Source organism: Salvelinus namaycush, chromosome 31 (genome assembly GCF_016432855.1).
Source record: "Salvelinus namaycush isolate Seneca chromosome 31, SaNama_1.0, whole genome shotgun sequence".
Taxonomy (NCBI): Eukaryota; Metazoa; Chordata; class Actinopteri; order Salmoniformes; family Salmonidae; genus Salvelinus; species Salvelinus namaycush.
The window spans coordinates 16,400,716-16,425,324 of record NC_052337.1 but is presented as its reverse complement, the minus strand read 5'-3'; the positions used below and the strand labels follow the sequence as shown (position 1 = coordinate 16,425,324).

General features: G+C 41.7%; 1 protein-coding gene across 1 annotated transcript; it reads right to left on the bottom strand.

Moving 5' to 3' along the window:
- Nucleotides 1-7,680: 7,680 nt before the first annotated feature.
- LOC120025669 (proteinase-activated receptor 2-like) lies at nt 7,681-15,779 on the bottom strand. Its single transcript, XM_038970219.1, has 2 exons — nt 15,704-15,779; nt 7,681-8,663 (listed from the first exon to the last, which is right to left on the bottom strand). Exons 1-2 carry the CDS (start codon nt 15,777-15,779, stop codon nt 7,681-7,683), a joined length of 1,059 nt encoding a protein of 352 aa, XP_038826147.1.
- Between the last annotated feature and the right edge of the window lie 8,830 nt (nt 15,780-24,609).

The following is a 24,609-nucleotide window of genomic DNA, read 5'->3' as shown; positions in this document are numbered from 1 at the left end:
GATGGAATCAGGTTACCGGTGTAGCCTCGCGCTCTCTCTCTGTCACATGACATGGTTTTGAGTGTCTGTGAATTTACACGGCTCTAACCTGTTTGGTCTTATCCAAAGATAACCCAGACAAATCGCGGTTGATTCAATGTGAATCTTATAGGGGGATATAGATTATTCAACATTTCATGTATGCCTGCACTTCATGTATTCCCTCTGTATTTTGAAGTAATGTGGAGGCAGCATCATGTCATTAGTATGTTTGTCACCGGCAGAGAATGGGGAGTTTGACGGGATCAAAATAAATATGAAAGGAGCAAAGCCCAGGTAAAAAGTTAGAGAAATCTGGTTTGCATATTGCTGTCCATCAATGAATCCCAACCAAATGTACAGAGGTAGAGCAATTTCGACAAAAACAAACATATATAATGTTGCCCTAAGAGTTGTGCAGAGTTGGTAGAATCTTACTCCAAATTATTTAAAGATGCAATTGCTGCCAAAGATGCTTCCACCAAATCAAATCAAATCAAATGTATTTATATAGCCCTTCGTACATCAGCTGATATCTCAAAGTGCTGTACAGAAACCCAGCCTAAAACCCCAAACAGCAAGCAATGCAGGTGTAGAAGCACGGTGGCTAGGAAAAACTCCCTAGAAAGGTCAAAACCTAGGAAGAAACCTAGAGAGGAACCAGGCTATGAGGGGTGGCCAGTCCTCTTCTGGCTGTGCCGAGTGGAGATTATAACAGAACATGGCCAAGATGTTCAAATGTTCATAAATGACCAGCATGGTCAAATAATAATAATCACAGTAGTTGTTGAGGGTGCAGCACCTCAGGAGTAAATGTCAGTTGGCTTTTCATAGCCGATCATTAAGAGTATCTCTACCGCTCCAGCGGTCTCTAGAGAGTTGAAAACAGCAGGTCTGGGACAGGTAGCACGTCCGGTGAACAGGTCAGGGTTCCATAGCCGTAGGCAGAACAGTTGAAACTGGAACAGCAGCACGGCCAGGTGGACTGGGGACAGCAAGGAGTCATCATGCCAGGTCGTCCTGAGGCATGGTCCTAGGGCTCAGGTCCTCCTCCGAGAGAAAGAAAGAGAGAAAGAGAGAATTAGAGAGAGCATACTTAAATTCACACAGGACACCGGATAAGACAGGAGAAGTACTCCAGATATAACAAACTGACCCTAGCCCCTCGACACATAAACTACTGCAGCATAAATACTGGAGGCTGCGACAGGAGGGGTCAGGAGACACTGTGGCCCCATCCGATGATACCCCAGGACAGGGCCAAACAGGAAGGATATAACCCCACCCACTTTGCCAAAGCACAGCCCCCACACCACTAGAGGGATACCTTCAACCACCAACTTACCATCCTGAGACAAGGCCGAGTATAGCCCACAAAGATCTCCGCCACAGCACAACCCAAGGGGGGGCTCCAACCCAGACAGGAAGATCACGTCAGTGACTCAACCCACACAAGTGACGCACCCCTCCTAGGGACGGCATGAAAGAGCACCAGTAAGCCAGTGACTCAGCCCCTGTAATAGGGTTAGAGGTAGAGAATCCCAGTGGAGAGAGGGGAACCGGCCAGGCAGAGACAGCAAGGGCGGTTCGTTGCTCCAGAGCCTTTCCGTTCACCTTCACACTCCTGGGCCAGACTACACTAAATCATATGACCCACTGAAGAGATGAGTCTTCAGTAAAGACTTAAAAGTTGAGACCGAGTCTGCGTCTCTCACATGGGTAGGCAGACCATTCCATAAAAATGGAGATCTATAGGAGAAAGCCCTGCCTCCAGCTGTTTGCTTAGAAATTCTAGGGACAATTAGGAAGCCTGCGTCTTGTGACCGTAGCGTACGTGTAGGTATGTACGGCAGGACCAACTCGGAAAGATAGGTAGGAGCAAGCCCATGTAACGCTTTGTAGGTTAACAGTAAAACCTTGAAATCAGCCCTTGCCTTAACAGGAAGCCAGTGCAGGGAGGCTAGCACTGGAGTAATATGATCACATTTTTTGGTTCTAGTCAGGATTCTAGCAGCCGTATTTAGCACTAACTGAAGTTTATTTAGTGCTTTATCCGGGTAGCCGGAAAGTAGAGCATTGCAGTAATCTAACCTAGAAGTAACAAAATCATGGATTCATTTTTCTGCATAATTTTTGGACAGAACATTTCTGATTTTTGCAATGTTACGTAGATGGAAAAAAGATGTCCTTGAAACAGTCTTGATATGTTCGTCAAAAGAGAGATCAGGGTCCAGAGTAACGCCTAGGTCCTTCACAGTTTTATTTGAGACGACTTTACAACCATCAAGATTAATTGTCAGATTTAACAGAAGATCTCTTTGTTTCTTGGGACCTAGAACAAGCATCTCTGTTTTGTCCGGGTTTAAAAGTAGAACGTTTTCAGCCATCCACTTCCTTATGTCTGAAACACAGGCTTCTAGCGAGGGCAATTTTGGGGCTTCACCATGTTTCATTGAAATGTACAGCTGTGTGTCATCCGCATAGCAGTGAAAGTTAACATTATGTTTTCGAATGACATCCCCAAGAGGTAAAATATATAGTGAAAACAATAGTGGTCCTAAAACGGAACCTTGAGGAACACCGAAATGTACAGTTGATTTGTCAGAGGACAAACCATTCACAGAAACAAACTGATATCTTTCCGACAGATAAGATCTAAACCAGGCCAGAACTTGTCCGTGTAGACCAATTTGGGTTTCCAATCTCTCCAAAAGAATGTGGTGATCGATGGTATCAAAGGCAGCAATAAGGTCTAGTAGCACGAGGACAGATGCAGAGCCTCGGTCTGACGCCATTAAAAGGTAATTTACCACCTTCACAAGTGCAGTCTCAGTGCTATGATGGGGTCCAAAACCAGACTGAAGCATTTCGTATACATTGTTTGTCTTCAGCTTTTTCAAAAATTTTGGAGAGGAATGGAAGATTCGATATAGGCCGATAGTTTTTTATATTTTCTGAGTCAAGGTTTGGCTTTTTCAAGAGAGGCTTTATTACTGCCACTTTTAGTGAGTTTGGTACACATCCGGTGGATAGAGAGCCGTTTATTATGTTCAACATAGGAGGGCCAAGCACATGAAGCAGCTCTTTAAGTAGTTTAGTTGGAATAGGGTCCAGTATGCAGCTTGAAGGTTTAGAGGCCATGATTATTTTCATCATTGTGTCAAGAGATATAGTACTAAAACACTTAAGTGTCTCTCTTGATCCTAGGTCCTGGCAGAGTTGTGCAGACTCAGGACAGCTGAGCTTTGGAGGAATACGCAGATTTAAAGAGGAGTCCGTAATTTGCTTTCTAATGATCATGATCTTTTCCTCAAAGAAGTTCATGAATTTATTACTGCTGAAGTGAAAGCCATCCTCACTTGGGGAATGCTGCTTTTTAGTTAGCTTTGCGACAGTATCAAAAATAAATGTTGGATTGTTCTTATTTTCCTCAATTAAGTCGGAAAAATAGGATGATCGAGCAGCAGCGAGGGCTCTTCGATACTGCACGGTACTGTCTTTCCAAGCTAGTCGGAAGACTTCCAGTTTGGTGTGGCGCCATTTCCGTTCCAATTTTCTGTAAGCTTGCTTCAGAGCTCGGGTATTTTCTGTATACCAGGGAGCTAGTTTCTTATGACAAATGATTTTAGTTTTTAGGGGTGCAACTGCATCTAGGGTATTGCGCAAGGTTAAATTGAGTTCCTGTTAGGTGGTTAACTGATTTTTGTCGTCTGACGTCCTTGGCTAGGCAGAAGGAGTCTGGAAGGGCATCAAGGAATCTTTGTGTTGTCTGAGAATTTATAGCACGACTTTTGATGCTCCTTGGTTGGGGTCTGAGCAGATTATTTGTTGCGATTGCAAACGTAATAAAATGGTGGTCCGATAGTCCAGGATTATGAGGAAAAACATTAAGATCTACAACATTTATTCCATGGGACAAAACTAGGTCCAGAGTATGACTGTGGCAGTGAGTAGGTCCAGAGACATGTTGGACAAAACCCACTGAGTCGATGATGAAAGCCTTTTGGAGTGGGTCTGTGGACTTTTCCATGTGAATATTAAATTAATATTGTAAATTGAAATTTGCTATCGTAAATGTTAGCAACACCTCCGCCTTTGCGGGATGCACGCGGGATATTGTCACTAGTGTAACCAGGAGGTGAGGCCTCATTTAACACAGTAAATTCATCAGGCTTAAGCCATGTTTCAGTCAGGTCAATCACATCAAGATTATGATCAGTGATTAGTTCATTGACTATAACTGCCTTTGAAGTGAGGGATCTCACATTAAGTAGCCCTATTTTGAAATGTGAGGTATCACGATCTCTTTCAATAATGGCAGGAATGGAGGAGGTCTTTATTCTAGTGAGATTGCTAAGGCGAACACCGCCATGTTTAGTTTTGCCCAACCTAGGTCGAGGCACAGACACGGTCTCAATGGGGATAGCTGAGCTGACTACACTGACTGTGCTAGTGGCAGACTCCACTAAGCTGGCAGGCTGGCTAACAGCCTGCTGCCTGGCCTGCACCCTATTTCATTGTGGAGCTAGAGGAGTTAGAGCCCTGTCTATGTTGGTAGATAAGATGAGAGCACCCCTCCAGCTAGGATGGAGTCTGTCACTCCTCAGCAGGCCAGGCTTGGTCCTGTTTGTGGATGAGTCCCAGAAAGAGGGCCAATTATCTACAAATTCTATCTTTTGGGAGGGGCAGAAAACAGTTTTCAACCAGCGATTGAGTTGTGAGACTCTGCTGTAGAGCTCATCACTACCCCTAACTGGGAGGGGGCCAGAGACAATTACTCAATGCCGACACATCTTTCTAGCTGATTTACGCTGAAGCTATGTTGCGCTTGGTGACCTCTGACTGTTTCATCCTAACATCGTTGGTGCCGACGTGGATAACAATATCTCTATACTCTCTACACTCGCCAGTTTTAGCTTTAGCCAGTACCATCTTCAGATTAGCCTTAACGTCGGTAGCCCTGCCCCCTGGTAAACAGTGTATGATCGCTGGATGATTTGTTTTAAGTCTAATACTGCGGATAAGGGAGTCGCCAATGACTAGGGTTTTCAATCTGTCAGAGATAATGGTGGGAAGCTTCGGCGTCTCAGACCCCGTAACGGGAGGAGTAGAGACCAGAGAAGGCTCGGCCTCAGACTCCGACTCGTTGCTTAATGGGGAAAACCGGTTGAAAGTTTCTGTCGGCTGAATGAGCGACACCGGTTGAGCATTCCTACAGGATTTCCCTCCAGAAGCCATGCGAAAGTTGTCCGGCTACAGGGACTGTGCGAGGGGATTTATACTACTATCTGTACTTACTGGTAGCACAGACACTGTTTCATCCTTTCCTACACTGAAATTACCCAAGTATTAACTCTCGGCTATCAAGACATATACAATCAATACATCATTTTTATTAACTTAAAAATAATTCTATACTTTTGATTTCACTTTGAAAATGTGGAGCAGGTTGTGTAGATCTGTGAGAAATAATTTAAATGGTCATATTTAATCTGTTTTTACATTTACTTTAATTGCAGCAAACTGTCATAACTGTGGTGTCTTTGGCATCATTAAAAGTAAAGACTTATTTTATCAAATACATTTTCTGTAATTATTACATGATTAAACTAATCATGTAAATGTAATTAACTAGGAAGTCGGGGAACCAAGGAAAATCTTCAGATTACAAAGTTAGAATTTTCTGAATGTAACTCTTCAGATATTTTAATATCTGATCAATTAGTCTTCTAATTAATTAATTATTATTTACCTCACGGTAGTCTCATTCCAGACGTCGTAAATTGTTGGTTTTCTGCACAAACCCAGCCTTTACTATGAATCATCCATACACCAATTGGCTTAATCATTTATTAACTAACTAAATAATCACATAAATGCATAGACAAATACAGTAGATATGGTTACAAGGAAATGATAGGGGAGGTTCCCTAGTGGGCTAAACCAATATGACAGCTTGGTGGACAAAGTGAAGTGGGTGTGGACTGAGAAAGAAGCAGGAAAGACAAAAGGAATCACTACACAGTTGATAATTATATGAATTGAAATGCTAATCCTTTGCACATGAATGCTCACTCATTCGGGAATAATTGCAATCAATATACATTTACGCCCAGTGTGTCGTGATTTCTGTTGGAAATCGAGTCAGTTCATCCGAGTCTTTCTCTCGCTGCTTCCCTGAAGATCAAAGTCTTTTGTGGTTAGAATGGATACTTCAGAGTACAATTCAGAAATGTTCTCATAGATAGATGTTTCGGCGGTTATCGGTATTCACAATCCCAGGTTTACATAATTTCTGGCTGCAGACTAGTAATTAGTATCTAAGATTTGCTCTTATTCTGTCGGGATCGATAGTCTCAGAGTTGAACCATTTCCACCCGTGTAGCCAATGCTCCACCTGGTATGGTTAGAAATTCAACATCCATTGCAACGTTAACTGACACTGAGGTTTTTGTGGTGTGAAGAGGATTTCGTCAGGAGGGGGTTTTATTCGTAACTGTAGAAAAGGCGGTTCTATGACGCCAGATCATGTCTGTGCTCACGGGGGCGGGCCAATGACTTAATTAAACTTTAAAGGGAATACAATTCTCTCACGTCAAAGGTTTAACATCACATTACATCATTTCACAAATAGTTGCTGCTTTACTCATTCATACACATTCAGAGATATAGTTATGTGTGTTTCCTGCCCTCTCTAAGGTCACCAAAGGAAACGCACTCGTCATACCCGTCACTTAAGTGTCCACGGACCATTCTCACAAGTGGACATTTTGTTTCAAATTCACATTTTGGGGATTTAGGAGTTCGTCATGTGAAATCCTTTGTTCTCTCTGTCTCTCTCTTTCTGCATGGCAAGGGGGAGAGAAACTCCGCCAGGAATTTATGGCCTGAGATAACAGAACCTGGGTGTAGGAGAGCATGAGAGAGAGAGGGGGATGCCACAACCTATACCCAGAAAGGGCCACGTCATGACACTATGCAAGTGGTGTATAGACTTTCACTAGGCACTGTACAGTAGGTCATGTATGGCTCACTTGATAAAGAACAATACCCGTTGCCAGAAGTGAAGGGTCAGTGCTGGGCAATAAGAACTAAGTTAACAGTTTCAGAGAGCTCAGTGCTGGAACAAACATAATGGACATCTTTGACTGTCTAAATGTGGAGGATGGATCAGTAACACTTTTTCTGATTTAGTTTTCTAGATAAAACCAACAAAATCTGCACTAAAATTGTATGAGGGTCGAGGAGGCAATATAACAAGCACATAATATGAAGTAGTCTGGGGTTGCATCTCAGTTTAAAATAGCTTCTCTCCATTGATGATGATGAAAACAAAATGTTTTAGTAGATTGAGACCAACCCGGTATTCCCTTTAACCTGTCCAGTTCTTTAAAAACATCAGTACAGCCAACTTTGATCTCCACATGAGAACCCCCCTAAATGTAGCTGCTCTGTGTGTTCCCTGAGTCTGAGGTGCAGGTACCAAGGTTGGGGTCAGTTCCATTTTAATGCCAGACAATTCAGCAAGTAAACCAAATCAACCAATCCAATTCCACATTTTCCTAATCAGTACTTACTGAATTGACTGGAATTGACCCCAAACCTGGATGGTGTTACTCATCTTGAAGAATTTCAGAGCAGTGAACGAGACCCTCATCCTAATCATGCCCTCTGGCTGCGGCATCTCAGCGTGTTCTTCACGTGCTCCCTGAACTCCTCTGAGATGAAGTAGTAGATGAATGGATCCACACAGCTGTTGAGGCTGGCCAGACACAGGGTGGTGATGTAGAAGCCGTAGTCATTGTGTACTACTTGAGCCAGCAGGAGAGAGTAGGTCACCAGCATCATGATGTTACTGGGGGTGAAACAGACCAGGAAGATGATCAGCACAGTAATGATGAGCACCACAGCCTTGCGCCGATTCTTGGTGATGCTGGCGTTCGTCATTGAGTTCCTAAGGGACTTGAGCATCAGAACGTTAACCACCACGCACAACACGGTGGGAACTACAAATCCCAGGGTTCCCATGGTCAGGAAGAAGCCGGCGGCCATGCTATTCTGGCTTGGCCGGGTGACGTCGTGGCAGGTGATGATGTTGAGGTTGGTCACCTTGACTGTCTGGTCGTAGAGGTAGAGAGGGGTGGTCAGCAGCCAGACCCCCACCCAGACTGCGACCGAGACACCGATGGCTACATGGTTGTTCCTACAATCCTGGGAGAGGGGGTAAACGATGGCCCAGTAGCGCTGGACACTGATACAGGTGATGAAGAGGATGGAGCAGTACATGTTCCCATAGAAGAAGCCCACCACGACTTTACATAGCCTCTCTCCATAGATCCAGTCGTTACCGTTGAAGTGGTAGGCGATCTTCAGAGGAGTCCAGATGACAAAGAGCAGGTCAGACAGAGCCAGGTTGGCCATGTAGATGGTGGCAGGGTGCTTCTTCTTGGTCCTGAACAGGAAGACCCAGATGGCCATGGCGTTGGTGGGCAGCCCCACAGCAAACACCACTATGTAGACGATGGGGAAGAACACAGTGGTCAGATGACTGGCCAGAACCATGCAGGCCTCCAGGGAGACCTGCAACCCCGCCGCTGTCTCATCCCCCGTGAAGCCTCGGTCTTCAACAACAGCATTAAACCGCTCTGAGAAAAGAGAGAAACAAGATGAAAATAAATAGGGGTGTTTAAGGAATTCCAAAAATGAGGTTACAATGTATGACATTTCAATACAATAGCCATTTGTGATTTATTGCATACTTAAACTATTACTTTTCTAATTGTTCTTATGCAGTGTTTTAAAGAACTTTTTTTTTGGGGGGGGGGGGGGTATATGTACTTTACTACTTATATTTTTGACAACTTTTACTCCACTACGTTCCTAAAGAAAAAATGTACTTTATACTCCCATTAATTTTCCCTGACACCAAAAAGTAGTCGTTACATTATTTTTGCTGAGGCAGGACAGTATCATGGTTCAATTCATGCACCCATCAATCTAATACTTTATTAGGGTTGCAAAGGGTCGGAAACTTTTCGAAAACTTTCCGGGATATTTCCGTTAAGCCCTGGAATTTGGGGAATTTTGCTTAAAATTCATCAAAAAAGTTAGCTTATAACAGTGAACCTTTTTTAGTGGGATACACAAGGCAATTCTAGGTCTTGTGGCATATTTTGGTTAAACTATCCCCAACTCAATGGAATTGCAACCCTTTGCACACACAGTGCACTCTTCCATCACACATACAGCTGATTCTCAAGATCTTGAACACTAATGAGATGCTATTGAGCCCACGCTACTACACTGTCTGAGCCAAGGACTACATGCTTTCTGGTAAGTTTTGATTACAATACTGGGTGGGGTGAATATATTTTATATGACATAGAAGATTTTCTGTTAACTAGTAAATAGTAGCCTACAGCAAAGTGTGTTTAAATCATTTCTAACTTCTTAACAACTTCTGATAGTTAGTATTTGCTACCATGTGGGTTTTAGCTTGCTTGAGCCTTATAACTGAGGAGTGATAATTCACCTGTTTCCATACATGTTTCATAAAAAAAAAAATGTCTTACAAATTAGTTGTTTAATCTAACTGCTTAACTATTTATCTGTACATGGTTTATTTTTTTTACTCATTTTTTCCTAATCTTTACAGGAAAATGCCACGGGCACTATCTGATGTGTGAAGACATTTCACTGCAGCTAATGTAGAAGGAAAAGATGTGTACATTTGCAAATACTGTGCCAAATCATATGTGAAGAACGCAACAAAGATAAAGAATCATCTTGCCAAGTGCATAAAGTTCCCTCAGCGCTCACAACAAGCAACCTCTGACAAAAGTCCCTCTACTTCTATTTGAGGTGAAAATTATGAATCAAACACCTTATCGATAGCAACAGCTCATGGCCCTCCTGGATTCAGAAGTTTTTTTGACTCAATGGAGGAACGTAGTCAGAGAAATGATGATGAATGTCTTGCTCGAGCTGTGTATGCAACTGGTTCACCTCTGATGCTCACAGACAATGTGTATTGGAAGATAATTCTGAATGTTCTTCACCCAGCATACACCCCTCCAACCAGAAATGCTTTATCTACTAATTTGCTAGATGCAGAGTTCAACAGAGTTCAAGTGAAGGTCAAGCAAATCATAGAGAAAGCAGACTATATTGCAATCAACTCTGGTGGGTGGTTGAATGTTCGTGGGCGAGGGATAATTAACTACATCATTTCAACTCGTATTCTACAAGAGCACAGACACAAGGGACAGCAGACACACCGGTCTCTACATTGCAGATGAGCTGATGCAGTCATCAATGACCTTGGACCACAGAAGGTATTTGCACTGGTGACAGACAATGCTGCGAACATGAAGGCTGCTTGGTCTAAAGTGGAGGAGTCCAACCCTCACATCACACTCATTGTCTGTGCTGCTCATGCATTGAATCTGCTCCTCAAGGACATCATGGCACTGAAAACAATGGATACACTCTACAAGAGAGCCAAAGAAATGGCTAGGTATACGAAAGGTCAAAGTTATAGCAGCAATCTACCTCACCAAGCAAAGTGAAAAGAATAAGAGCACCCCATTGAAACCGTTCAGCAACACCCATTGGGGTGGTGTTGTCATCATGTTTGACAGTCTCCTGGAGGGGAAGGCGTCCCTCCCAAAAAAATAGCCATACCACAGTCTGCCAATATGGAAAGCCCCATCAAGAGGATCCTCCTGGATGATGTATTTTGGGAAGCAGCCTGAAACTCCTGAAACCTATAGCAGTAGCCATTGCACGGTTTGAGGGAGACAATGCGGCAGGTAGCCTAGTGGTTAGGGCGTTGGACTAGTAACTGGAAGGTTGCTAGATCGAATCCCCGAGCTGACAAGGTACAAATCTGTTGTTCTGCCTCTGAACAAGGCATAACCCACTGTTCCTAGGCCGTCATTGTAAATAAGAATTTGTTCTTAACTGACTTGCTTAGTTAAATAAAGATAAAATTAAAATGCCATCCTGTCTGATGTTCAGACTCTGATTGCAGATGTAAGAGAAGAAATCCGTACTGCCCTGCCCACTTCACTGTTGCTCCAAGCAGAGGAAACTGCAGTTCTGAAATACATCAAAAAGGGTGAAGACTTCTGCCTGAAGCCCATACACGCCGCAGCATACATGTTGGACCCCAAGTATGCTGGCAAGAGCATCCTGTCTGGTGCAGAGATCAACAAGGCCTACGGTGTCATCACTACCGTGTCTCATCACCTTGGCCTGGATGAGGATAAAGTTCTTGGCAGTCTGGCGTAGTACACTTCCAAGCAAGGGCTTTGGGAAGGAGATGCAATATAGCAGTCGTGCCAACATATCTCATCAGCCACCTGGTGGAAGGGACTTTGTGGATCTGAGGCTCTTTCCCCTGTTGCCTCCATCATCCTCCAAATCCCACCAACATCAGCCGCCTCAGAGCACAACTGGTCCTTGTTTGGGAAGACACATATCAAAGCACGCAACAGGCTGACCAATACAAGGGTTGAAAAATTGGTGGCCAACCGGGCAAATTTTGGGCTTTTTGAGCCTGACAACGAGATAAATCCTCAACAAGGTTGGAAAGTGACAGTGAAGATGAGGCCTCAGAGTCTGATGTTCAAGAGGTGGACATTGAGGAGGACCAGGGAGAAGACATGGAAGCCTGAGAGGAAGACAACCAAAGCATTCGTTTCTAGACTATCATTTTACAGATGTATGTTGAAAACGTTTTTGGGAGATGCGATGGATCATTGTTAATCATTCAATATTCCCTTTCTTTTGTTCTTCAGTGAAATCATCCCATGTGAAGATTCAACTTATTTAATTAAAAGTTCAATTCGTAACTAAATTGTTTTTTTTTATATCAATTGGAAGGTTTTAACCATTTGCAATTATGTCTACTTATGATAAGGTAAAAGGTTTATGTTTCTGTCTCCAGATGATATGGTAAATATATCCAATGCAAAAAAACATCTACATTTAAATAGTATTCATTTGCATATATTTCCAATAATTCCCATATATTCCAACTTAAAGTTTCCACCTCTGAATATTCCACAAATGTGCAACCCTAGTTGTCATCCCTACACTCTGATCTGGCAGACTCACTTAACTTAAATACTGCGTTTGTAAATGTGTGAGTTCCGGTTGTGTTTTTATTGTGTTGTCTGGTTTGCTTAGTATAAGGAATTTCATAGGATTTGCTTTTACTTTGCACTTCAACAAAATTTTGAACATTTTGTAAGTTTTCCATGACTGTACTTAAGTATATTTAGAACCATATATTTTTAGACTTTTACTCTAGTAGCATTTTACTTTGTGAATATTGGTCATTTTTTATTAAAGGTATCCTACCTTTTACTCAAGTATGACAATTGAGAACTATTACCACCACTGTTCTTATGCAAACTACAGTTGAAGTCGGAACTTTACATACACCTTAGCCAAATACATTTAAACTCAGTTTCACAATTCCTGACATTTAATCCGAGTAAAAAGTCCTTGTCTTAGGTCAGTTACGATCACCACTTTATTTTAAGAATGTGAAATGTCAGGATAATAGTAGAGATTTATTTATTTCAGCTTTTATTTCATTCACCACATTCCCAGTGGGTCAGAAGTTTACATATACTCAATTAGTATTTGGTAGCATTGCCTTCAAATTGTTTAACTTGGGTCAAACGTTCCGGGTAGCCTTCCACAAGCTTCCCACAATAAGTTGGGTGAATTTTGGCCCATTCCTCCTGACAGAGCTGGTGTAACTGTCAGGTTTGTAGGCCTCCTTGCTCGCACACGTTTTTTCAGTTCAGCCCACAAATGTTCTATAGGATTGACGTCAGGGCTTTGTGATGGCCACTCCAATACCTTGACTTTGTTGTCCTTAAGCCATTTTGCTACAACTTTGGAAGTATGCTTGGGGTCATTGTCCATTTGGAAGACCCATTTGCGACCAAGCTTTAACTTCCTGACTGATGTCTTAAGATGTTGCTTCAATATATCCACATAATTTCCCTTCCTCATGCCTCATGATGCCATCTATTTTGTGAAGTGCACCAGTCCCTCCTGCAGCAAAGCACCCCACAACATGATGCTGCCACCCCCATGCTTCACGGTTGGGATGGTGTTCTTCGGCTTGCAAGCCTCCCCCTTTTCCCTCCAAACATAACGATGGTCATTATGGCCAAACAGTTCTATTTTTGTTTCATCAGACCAGATGACATTTCTCCAAAAAGTACGATCTTTGTCCCCAAACTGTAGTCTGGCTTTTTTATGGTGGTTTTGGAGCAGTGGCTTCTTCCTTGCTGAGCGGCCTTTCAGGTTATGTCAATATAGGACTCGTTTTACTGTGGATATAGATACTTTCGTACCGGTTTCCTCCAGCATCGTCACAAGGTCCTTTGCTGTTGTTCTGGGATTGATTTGCACTGTTCGCACCAAAGTACGTTCATCTCTAGGAGACAGAACCCATCTCCTTCCTGAGCGGTATGACAGCTGTGTGATCCCATGGTGTTTATACTTGCGTACTATTGTTTGTACAGATGAACGTGGTACCTTCAGGCGTTTGGAAATTGCGCCCAAGGATGAACCAGACTTGTGGAGGTCTACAATTTTCTTCCTGAGGTCTTGGCTGATTTCTTTTGATTGTCCCATGATGTCAAGCAAAGAGGCACTGAGTTTGAAGGTAGGCCTTGAAATACATCCACAGGTACACCTCCAATTGACTCAAATTATGTCAATTAGTCTTTCAGAAGCTTCTAAAGCCATACTACAAAGCAGGTTCAAGGAGTTACACGGAACCCAAACCGGCTGCACGCGTGCGCCATCGTCCATAAATGTATTTTGTCCTCCCACACCAAACGCGATCATGACACGCAGGTTAAAATATCAAAACAAACTCTGAACCAATTATATTTATTTGGGGACAGGTCAAAAAGCATTAAACATTTATGGCAATTTAGCTAGTTAGCGTGCACTTGCTAGCTAATTTGTTCTATTTAAGCTAGCTTTCTGTTGCTAGCTAATTTGTCCTGGGATATAAACATTGAGTTGTTATTTTACCTTAAATGCACAAGGTCCTCTATTCCGCCAATTAATCCACACATAAAACGGTCAACCGAATCGTTTCTAGTCATCTGTCTTCCTTCCAGGCTTTTTCTTCTCTTGACTTGATATTGCGATTGGCAACTTCATAAATTAGGTGCATTACCGCCACTGACCTCGTTCGTCTTTCAGTCACCCACGTGGGTATAACCAGTGAGGAGTTGGCACGTGGGTACCGGCTTCTATAAACCAATGAGGAGATGGGAGAGGCAGGACTTGCAGCGCGTTCTGCATCAGAAATAGAACTGATTTCTATTTTAGCCCTTGGCAACGCAGACGCTCGTTGGCGTGCGCGAGCAGTGTGGGTGCAATAATTGAATAACATAGATTTCTAAATGTATTTTGCGACGCGAGCGTTGTGGTCAGCCTGTTAGCCTAAACTTTAAATTTCTTGGAAGGATAAGCTTAAAATGGGCATGGTCTATTTAAGGCCATGCACCACAGGCTAAAATAAAATGTTTGCATCTACCTGTTGTTAGAATTTTGGTCCATTAATATTAGTATTTTCAAATGTAAACAAACATTTCAAAAACTTCTAAAATGTATATTTATCATACTACTATCATCAACATTTTAATGAAGTTGAACCACTATAAAATGGACCTACATCAATAATTTCAAAGCTCACTACATTAAATTACACACATTTTAAATGCCCATTTCATAGTGTTACAAATACGACCATATTTAGTAACTTACTTTGAAGAGATGGTGATTGGGTCTAAATAGTATTTCTTGTTTGGTAATCTAAATTCAGTGTACTTGTCTGTAGCTTCCATTTCCTGAAAATCAGGCTCTTTCCACACCCCAACTCATTTTTCTCTGCTTCAGAAGCATTTGCTTTAACCACATTTTGTGTGCTTAACCTTAGATATATTCTCCAGGCTTGCCCAGAGAGAAGTGTTGATATGTTGTCCATTTTCTATTCTAGATAACATTTTCTTAGAAAAAATGCGGCAAAAATGCATTTTATGTACGTCTTTAGTATTTTACAGACAGAAAGATTAATAAAGTATTCATCCACAATCTGCTCTGCACAAGTCCTGGAGTGTCTTTACAAAATGAAACCAAACTATTTAGGCTGACTTCATCCAACTGATAAACGTCGATTGTGATATGATTAAGGGTAAACAATTACCTTTTGATGTTGTGGTCCCTGGCCTTAACTCAGCAACCAAAAACGCATATTTAATTTTAGCTTTCTTTATGAATCAGACAAATAGTTATTTCTGGTTGTTTACCAAATTTAGCTGGCTAACTCATTGCTCCTGCTTTTCAATATACCCTTCGGGCGGTCATTTCCCCTTAATCATCTCGATTTTGCGAAGAACAACGTGCCATTGACATGTGGGATGATGACATCATCACTCATTGTCGTCTTGAGGTTTGTAACCACACCGACATAGCAAGCAAGTGTATTTTACAATAGCTGTATTCATTCGGAATCAGATAGAGGGGATCCGACTCAACAAATTGTCCATCAAGGCATTAAAGAATATCACAATGTCGTTTATCTGATCGAAGAAAAAAAAACAAATAATGAGAGAAATAAAGGGAAAAGACCTTCTCTTACCATTTTTCTGAGACAGACATAGTTCGGCGCAGGCCAATAAAAACATAAGATTCAACCAATGCAGCTTGAAACTCATGTTAACTTCCACAAACATTTCCAACAATAATCTTATCTGCGATGTACGAAGAGTGTTGAATGCTGATTCAAGCGTTTGTGTATTCTTTTTGTCTGTGCAACTTTGAAGTCAACTGTAGCCAGCAGATCCGACGCGCTTGCTTATAGCTGCACTAGGGTCAGACAGGCGTCCTGTATAGATTAAGACCCAGCAGTGCCAGCGCGAGATATGTCTCAGAAAATGTACCTCAATCCAGGGATGACAAATGCGCAGCACTCTGAATTGTCCCTTTATCCCAGTTTTTCTGTATCCTAATCTACACAGTAAACCCTTCTGACCCTAGTGCATCTGTAAACAAATTGGTCAATCTGCTGGCTACAGTCAACTGAAGAGGTAGGGTACCACACCCCTCCCTCACACAACAGGTGGGAAGAAAAAAACTGTGTGATGTCATAAATCACGTGACCATACATGCCTGTGTTGTTCAGGCTGACTGGCTTAGTGGATGTTGTAGGCAGTGGCGCCGCCAACGGGTGGACATGGGGGGCCACGGCCACCCTGATACAATTGCTGCCCCCCCCCTCGCTAGTCGCAAATGCATAAATGCTTCTGAGTATGCATAATATGCTTCTATCTGTTACATTAGTACTATTCATTTAAATCAATAATGTACATTTTTCATAATAGTTCATGTGAAAGAAAATTAATGTATAGCCAGCCAACCGCTTTTGACCGTCCGTCACTGCGTCACACTCCGACCCCTTTCACCCCTCCCCCGGCCTGCTGCTGCTGCACAGTGCACTGCCAGATGACAGTCTGCCTCATGGACAGCAGCAGCTGAGCTCTGCCTCGTGTCTCTGGTGGCATCATCGGAAGCTAGCCTAGCTGGCAGCTGCCTGCAGAGTTGATATGAGACCACCAGACTGCTAACGGGTAAGTAAGTCATACAATACTACTTATCGTTAAAAAAAATATATATTTAGTAAACTGTTCACTTTTTGACAGTGTCGAATTACCTAGCTAGCTAGCTAGCTTACGTTAGTTAGCTATCTAGCTAAGTTAGCTAGTTAAATTCGTTATTGGGGGGCTTAGCTAGCTAGCTTATGCCTTAAGGTTACTCTACAGCAGAGAGCGCTAGCTAACTATAGTTAGAATTATCGTAGCTTTCTAGAAAGATTTTCAAACCACCATTTTCAAACCACTTGATGAGCATCTAGCTAGCTGACGTTATGGGCTGGTATAGCGTTAGCTTACTAGCTACGATTAGTCGCTGTAGCTATGTCAATTTGCAGACAATGAAGAGAAAGTCCACGGATATCTCTTCTTTCTTTAAGAAGAAAAGTAGTACAGGGGAGACGCAGCCGACAGGGGAACAGCAACAGAGGGTTAACGTTAGTGAGGATGCAGTAGAAGATGATGATAAAGTCACTGAGCAAGCCAATGAACAGGCAGAGGCAGCGAGAGAGCATGACAGAACAGAGGCAGAACATAACAGCGACGAACAAGCACAGGCAGCATCTGTGACAGAGCACAGTGAAGAACAACATACAGCAGCATGGCAAGAAAGTGCGGAATGGGCAGCAACAACAGTCACAGAGGTTGACAACCAAGCGAGGCAGGACTCAGCTAGAGCTATTCAACCCATTCCTGGACCAACAGGTGAAGTTGACGGTGTGACAGTGCCCCTGATAATGAAATAGATGGCTAGAGAATAACGTTATCTGAATAAATGTATGGTTATAGCGTGTTTACATTGAGTTGAGTCATGACATAATCACATAAAGCCTTCTGATTCATGTTTATTGGTAGTTGAGTTTGAATAGTGAATATAATTGTATATAGACCGATATTACAAATGTAATCGGTAATTGCTATGGAGAGGTGCTAGCTACTCTTATTATTATTATTTTAATTTTAAAATCTGAATAACTGATTTTGCCTTTAAAATCTAAATAACTGATTTTGCCTCTTGTTTCATCCTAGATATATCCCAGTCAAGAGCAGAGGGGCCCAAACAGCCACATCTGAAGTTTCTCCCTCGGACCCTTCAGGGGGATAGAAGACGGGGTTTCACGAAAGAGTGGTAGAGTATGCATAAATGGCTGGAATACTCTCAGAGTAAAGACTCTGCCTACTGCTATGCCTGCCGGCACTTCAGTCTCACCTCCTCAGGTGATTCAGTGTTTACATCTGAAGAGGGGTTCAGAAATTGGAAAAAAGTAACTTACAAAGATGGGGGATTTGTAGGTCATGCCAAATCAGAATCACATACTAATGCTATGTTAGCATGGGCAGAAAATTAAAAGTTGACTGCAAGCAAATGCTCTCTCTCAGCCTCCTTAACTTCTTTGGGGTAGGGGGCAGTATTTTCACGTCCGGATGAAAAGCATGCCCAGAGTAAACTGCCTGCTACAAAGCCATAAAAGCTAGAATATGCATATTATTAGTATATTTGGATAGAAAAAACACTGAAGTTTCTAAAACTGTTTGAATGATGTCTGTGAGTATAACAGAACTCATATGGCAGGCAAAAGCCTGAGAAAAAATCCAACCAGGAAGTGGGAAATGTGAGGTTGGTCAATTTTCAACTCAGCTCCTATTGAAGATACAGTGGGATATTGGTAATGTTGCACTTCCTAAGGCTTCCACTAGATGTCAACAGTCTTTAGAACCTTGTCTGATGCTTCTACTGTGAAGTGGTGCCGAAGGAGAGGGGAATGAGTAAGGTCTGCCATGATCTGACCATGCTCTGACCATGTGCGTTCACATGAGAGGTAGCTCCTGTTCCATTTGCTTTTCTGAAGACAAACTAATTCTCTGGTTGGAACATTATTGAAGAATTATGTTAAAAACATCCTAAAGATTGATTCAATACTTCATTTGTCATGTTTTTACGGACTGTAATATAACTTTTTTTACTTTTCGTCCGTACTTTCCGCTGGACTTGCCCGCGCGTCGTGAGTTTGGAAAGTGTACTGAACACTAGAACAACAAGGAGGAATTTGGACATAAAGGATGGACATTATCGAACAAAACAAACATTTATTGTGGAACTGGGATTCCTGGGAGTGCATTCTGATGAAGATCATCAAAGGTAAGTGAATGTTTATAATGTTATTTCTGACTTCTGTTGACTGCAAAATATGGCGGATATATTTGTGTCTTGATTGGGCTCTGAGCGCCGACTCAGATTATTGCATGGTTTGCTTTTTCCGTAAAGCTTTTTTGAAATCTGACACAGCGGTTGCATTTTAGCAATGTTTATTATGAGTATTCCTGTAAATTGATGTGGCTCTCTGCAAAATCAAAGGATGTTTTGGAACTTCTGAACGTAACGCGCCAATGTAAACTCTGATTTTTTGATATAAATATGAACTTTACCGAACAAAACATACATGTATTGTGTAACATGAAGTCCTATGAGTGTCATCTGATGAAGATCATCAAAGGTTAGTGATTCATTTTATCTATATTTCTGCTTTTTGTGAATCCTCTCTCTGGCTGGAAAAATGGCTGTGTTATTCTGTGAATAGGCACTCACCTAACATAATCGTTTGGTTTGCTTTCGTCGTAAAGCCTTTTTGAAATCGGACACTGTGGCTGGATTTACAACAAGTGTATCTTTAAAATGGTGTAAAATACATGTTTGTTTGAGGAATTTTAATTATGGGATTTCTGTTGTTTTGAATTTGGCGCCCTGCAGTTTCACTGGCTGTTGAAGAGGTGGGGCGCTACCGTCTCACGTACCCTAGAGAGGTTAAATGCAGAATATAATAAATTAGTGAGGGAAAATAGAGAGCACATTAAAACTGTTCCTCACAGCTATGCAAAACATTGCACAGAAAGCACATAAAGAAACGGAAGGTCAGAATAAAGGAAATTTCCTCTCCATTATGGAACTGCTAGCCAAGCATGATCACACAGTCAAAAGGAAAATGACAAGTCAAAGAAATGCAACATACCTGGGGCATAGTACACAAAACAAAACAATTGATTGACTGGCTGAAATGGTCCGCACCTCAATAATTAGTGAAGTTGCACAAAGTGAGGCTTTCAGCATTATGGTCGATGAGACCAAAGACATTAGCAAGAAGGAACAGATGTCCTCTGTAATTCGATACTATTACAATGGGTCAATATGTGAACACTTCCTCACCTTTGAAGCAGCAGAGTGCCTGGATGCTGCAGTACTTTCACAGAAGATTTGACAAATACTGCAGAAGTATGGCCTTGACTACAGAAACCACCTAGTAGGGCAAGCATATGATGGTGCCTCTGTCATGAGTGGAAAGAACACAGGTGTGCAAGCACGCATTAAATCAGAGGCCCCATTAGCTTTTTATGTTCACTGCAATACACATTGCTTAAATTTAGTATTAGTTGACAGTGTGAAATGCATCCCTGAAGCCTATTGTTTCTTTACTCTTTTGCAGAAACTGTATGCCTTTGTGTCAGGGTCATATGTGCACCAAAGGTGGCTAGAGATAGAGGGAGATGTTTCAAATCGCCGAATACAACAGGTGTAGGTAGACCTTTTGCTCTAACCAATAGTGCAAAAAAGGTATTAGGTGAACAATAGGTAGGTAAAGAAATAGAACAACAGTAAAAAGACAGGCTATACACAGTAGCGATTAGTCAGGCTGATTGAGGTAGTATGTACATGTAGATATGGTTAAAGTGACTATGCATATATGATGAACAGAGAGTAGCAGTAGCGTAAAAGAGGGGTTGGCGGGTGGCGGGACACAATGCAGATAGCCCGGTTAGCCAATGTGCGGGAACACTGATTGATCGGCCCAATTGAGGTAGTATGTACATGAATGTATAGTTAAAGTGACTATGCATACATGATAAACAGAGAGTAGCAGCAGCGTGAAAAAGAGGGGTTGGGGGGCACACAATGTGTCTTGGCACTCCGGTACCGCTTGCCATGCAACTCTCTCAGGGGGCCCAGAGAGAGTTACAAAGGCTGCTAGAGACACGGTGGGCATGTAGGTACAATGCTTGCAAGACAGTGAGGGACAGACTGCCAGCCATCATATGTCTACTGAAAGAAATATCTGAATAGAGAAATGGTGACAGAGCTTTAGAGGCAAGAGGTCTATTAGCCAAAATAGATCTACTGTGTGTTGGCCTCCTTGTAACATTCACCAATGTTTTTGGTGAGATAAAACATCTGTCAGATATTTTACAGTCCCCACAACTCAATTTGGGAACGGCTGTTACCCTTGTTGATTCTCTTGTTGACACATTGAACAGTTATAGAGAGGGATCTCTCTTTAATGAGATTTGGGACAATACTGTGACCTTTGCCGGGCAATGCAGCATCAGTGTTGCACCTCCAGGCCGTCCAGGGTGTCAGGTCACACCAAGCTCTAAGCTTGAAGGGTATTACATTTCCACTCCAATAGTTCAAAGATAGGTCAACACAGATAAGGAGTCATTTCGGGCAGGTTCATTCCTTCCAATTGGTGATGTGCTTCTCTCTGAGGTGAAGAGAAGATTTTCTAAAGTAAATTTTGTCATAATGCAAGGGATACAAGCCTTGAATCACTACAGTCACACATTTTGTGAGAAAAAAATGTAGTGTTTCCATTTGCCTCACAATACAACTGCAGCACTGAGGATCTAGAATATGAGATCACTCAGCTTAAGCGAATTCTTGATAGTAAGCAAACTAGTGGCTTGGAAACACCAACCAGTTTAATAGAGCTCACAGTCTTCCTTGAACCATGTTGGGAGGTGTTCCACAAGATGTTTAAACTTTCCAAAATTGCACTTGCGTTACCTGTGAGCACTGCAGCATGTGATCAAAGAGTTTCTGTGCTAAAGTTAATCAAGACTGTCTTGAGAAATACAATGAGTGATGAGCAATTTGGGGGTGTTAAGTGTAGAGTCAAGAAGGGCTAGGGCCATACATCTTGATGATTTTGTGGATTTGTTTGCCAAAAGACAGCAACAGGCAGATAAAGCTGTATTGAAAATAGTGTATCCTAATAAAGCAGGGATACGAATAGGTTGTGAGTGGACCATAGTAAAATGTACATTGTCCATGATGATGCTTTTTTTGTTTTGTTTTTCATTTTTGGACATATAATATTTTTGTTTACAAAAAGACACAGCAACAGCCGAATAAAGCTGTATTGAAAATAGTTGGAGGCCTCTGTGTGGTGTTTTTAAACTTGAGTAGGCTTGTTCCCAGTAAATATTTTGTTCCTTACAATCAATGTACTCCTTCAAATTAAAGCTGTATATTTGTCTTTTTAAGGAAAAGGGCAACTAGCCTATTTGAAGAACAATGAATCCCCTAACACATGTATATTCAGATACATAACACATTAAAACAGGATTGTTGTGGAAATGCAGATGTTACTGGTACTAGTCTATGCTCATCAGATAATTAGTAACATTAACTGTACTGGTATTAGTCTATGCACATCAGATAATTAGTAACATTAACTGTACTGGTATTAGTCTATGCACATCAGATAATTAGTAACATTAACTGTACTGGTATTAGTCTATGCACATCAGATAATTAGTAACATTAACTGTAAAATAAGAAACCAAAGTATATCGGTATGTGATTCCTTAACTCTCATATTGACATAGTTTTCAACTAGCCTATATACTACAACAGCCTAATAGAATTCCTGAAATTCAGTTATGGCTTTTGGTTTTGGTGTGACTGTCTAGGTCTGGCTGTAGGTCTGGATGTTGCCCTCAGACACTGATTTAAGGTCAGTTTTGTATATTTCCACTAATGCTTCAAGTTAGAATTTGGGGAAGGTATAAGCTGATCCTACCACTTGCAGAAAAACGGATGTGCAAGTGTGTCTCCTTGACAAGCGTGGCCCTAAAGAAATGTATAGCTCAGCACTGTGGTAGAGTAGGCCTACCAGCATGTGTAGTAGGTAGGCTAGTAAATAGTGGGATAGCCTTTCAATGGAAAAGAGGAGTGCATCAAGAACATTTCCTCACAAACCACGTTTCCATCCACAGTTTTTATACGTGTAAAGTCATACCATATAAAAAAGTCACAACAGCTTTAACAGGACGTTTCTGTACATTTTCTAAATGCCCACAGATAATTCCTTTAATCGACATGTTGGAATCTTTTTGTGTCAGTAAAATTAATTATGTGAGAAATGGCAGTGGACACGCCTTTTTGCACAAATAATGATATAATAACCATCATATCGAAGTTAACTTGGAGTCGCATGGTGATATGTAGTGTGGTCCTCCCACTACGACTAGGGAACCCATGCAGTTTATTAGACTACAAATGAAATAATTTATGATGAACTTTACAGAGTAGTGAAAGTCCACGGCACCGAGATAAAGACAGTTTCAGGTTGGATAATCAACGGATATTCGCCTGTAGCTTTCCTTACGTCCACCAACAGCAGTTAGGGACCGTCAACATAGTGACAAATCTCATTTTTCAAATTTCAATAGCTCTTTAACCATTACTCCTAAAACTTTCGAAACTGGTTGGAGCTAACCCGATGGCATAGACACACATTGCACACACTTTATTTTTTGTCGATTTACATCTCGCACTATTTAAAATTATTTATTTACATTTTTGAATTTCAATAGCTCTTTGGTCATATGACCTACTGACTTCAAACAAGGTTCAGAATGTACACTCAGTGGGCCTACACATTGCACACCCTTTAGTTTGTCCATTTTCATCTCACACATTTTACATGAATTTTTCAAACGTTCAAATTTCAATAGCTCCTTGGTAATGTGACCTACTGACTTCAAACAAGGTTCAGAATGTCCACTGACTACTCTTCTATATTGCACACCTTTTAGTTTGTCCATTTTCATCTCACATGATTTTACATTCATTTTTAAAACTTTCAAATTTCAATAGCTCCTTGGTCATGTGACCTACAGACTTCAAACAAGGTTCAGTGTCCACTGACTAACCTTGTTTGAGTCCAGTAGGTCACATGACCAAGGAGCTATTGAAATGACAGATTATAGATTGAATAATTGATAACTGATTGATGTATTTGCATTATTCTCATGATTATGATGAATGGTTATGATCTTAAATGACTCAATCATGATTCATATTGTATTCCTATTAAACTGAATTGCTGAATTACCTAATTATATTAATAATGAGTGATTGTTATGATTTGACATTTGTGGTTATGAATTTGATTGGATACATGTTATTCTGTTTCTTTTATATTATGCAGCACAGACAAACTACCCAGTAAACATACCACTTTGTGGTTAAAGGAATACCTGCCCTCTGTCACCTGACCCGTGACCACCTGTTCACCTTCACTATTGTCAGTCATCCTACCTGTCTAGCTACCCACACAGATTCCAATAATCTTTCAATGGTCCTTCAAGTCAGATGATGACTGAACCAAAGACAGGTGAAAAGGAAATGGAGGAGGAGAAGGAAGAATTGTCTCCACCGGAAGGAAGGAGAGAAGAAGAAATAGCAGCTGAGGCTAAAGATGAGGGAAAAGTCCTGGAACCAATAAAAGATCCAGGAGCTAAGCCTAAAGCACTGAAGAAGGCATCATCCTCAAGCATCAGGAGAACGAGGCAACAAACGAGCAGACAACCACCTGGTTATCTTAAGGATTATGTGGTGGAGTTTCCCCCACCAAAGGGCAAGCCTACTAGGGCTCAAAGCAGTGATGGATCGACTGTACGTTTCAGCCATCAACCATTCTGTCCGAGCCAAGGACCGGAAACTGCTTTGGAAAGGGAGAGTGGTCTACAGGAAGAACCCATGAAAGAGGTAACTCCCACCGCACAGGCCGGCCAGCTCTCCAAGGTGGGTTCCACTCACCCCTCAAGTCATGGGAAATCG

Bases quoted from the DNA above. Each gene is read 5' to 3' on its own strand.
- LOC120025669 (XM_038970219.1), bottom strand. From the start codon at position 15,779: ATGAGTTTCAAGCTGCATTGGTTGAATCTTATGTTTTTATTGGCCTGC. The intron at 8,664-15,703 runs GTAAGAGAAGGT...CTCTTTTCTCAG, and splicing joins ATGTCTGTCTCAGAAAAATG to AGCGGTTTAATGCTGTTGTT.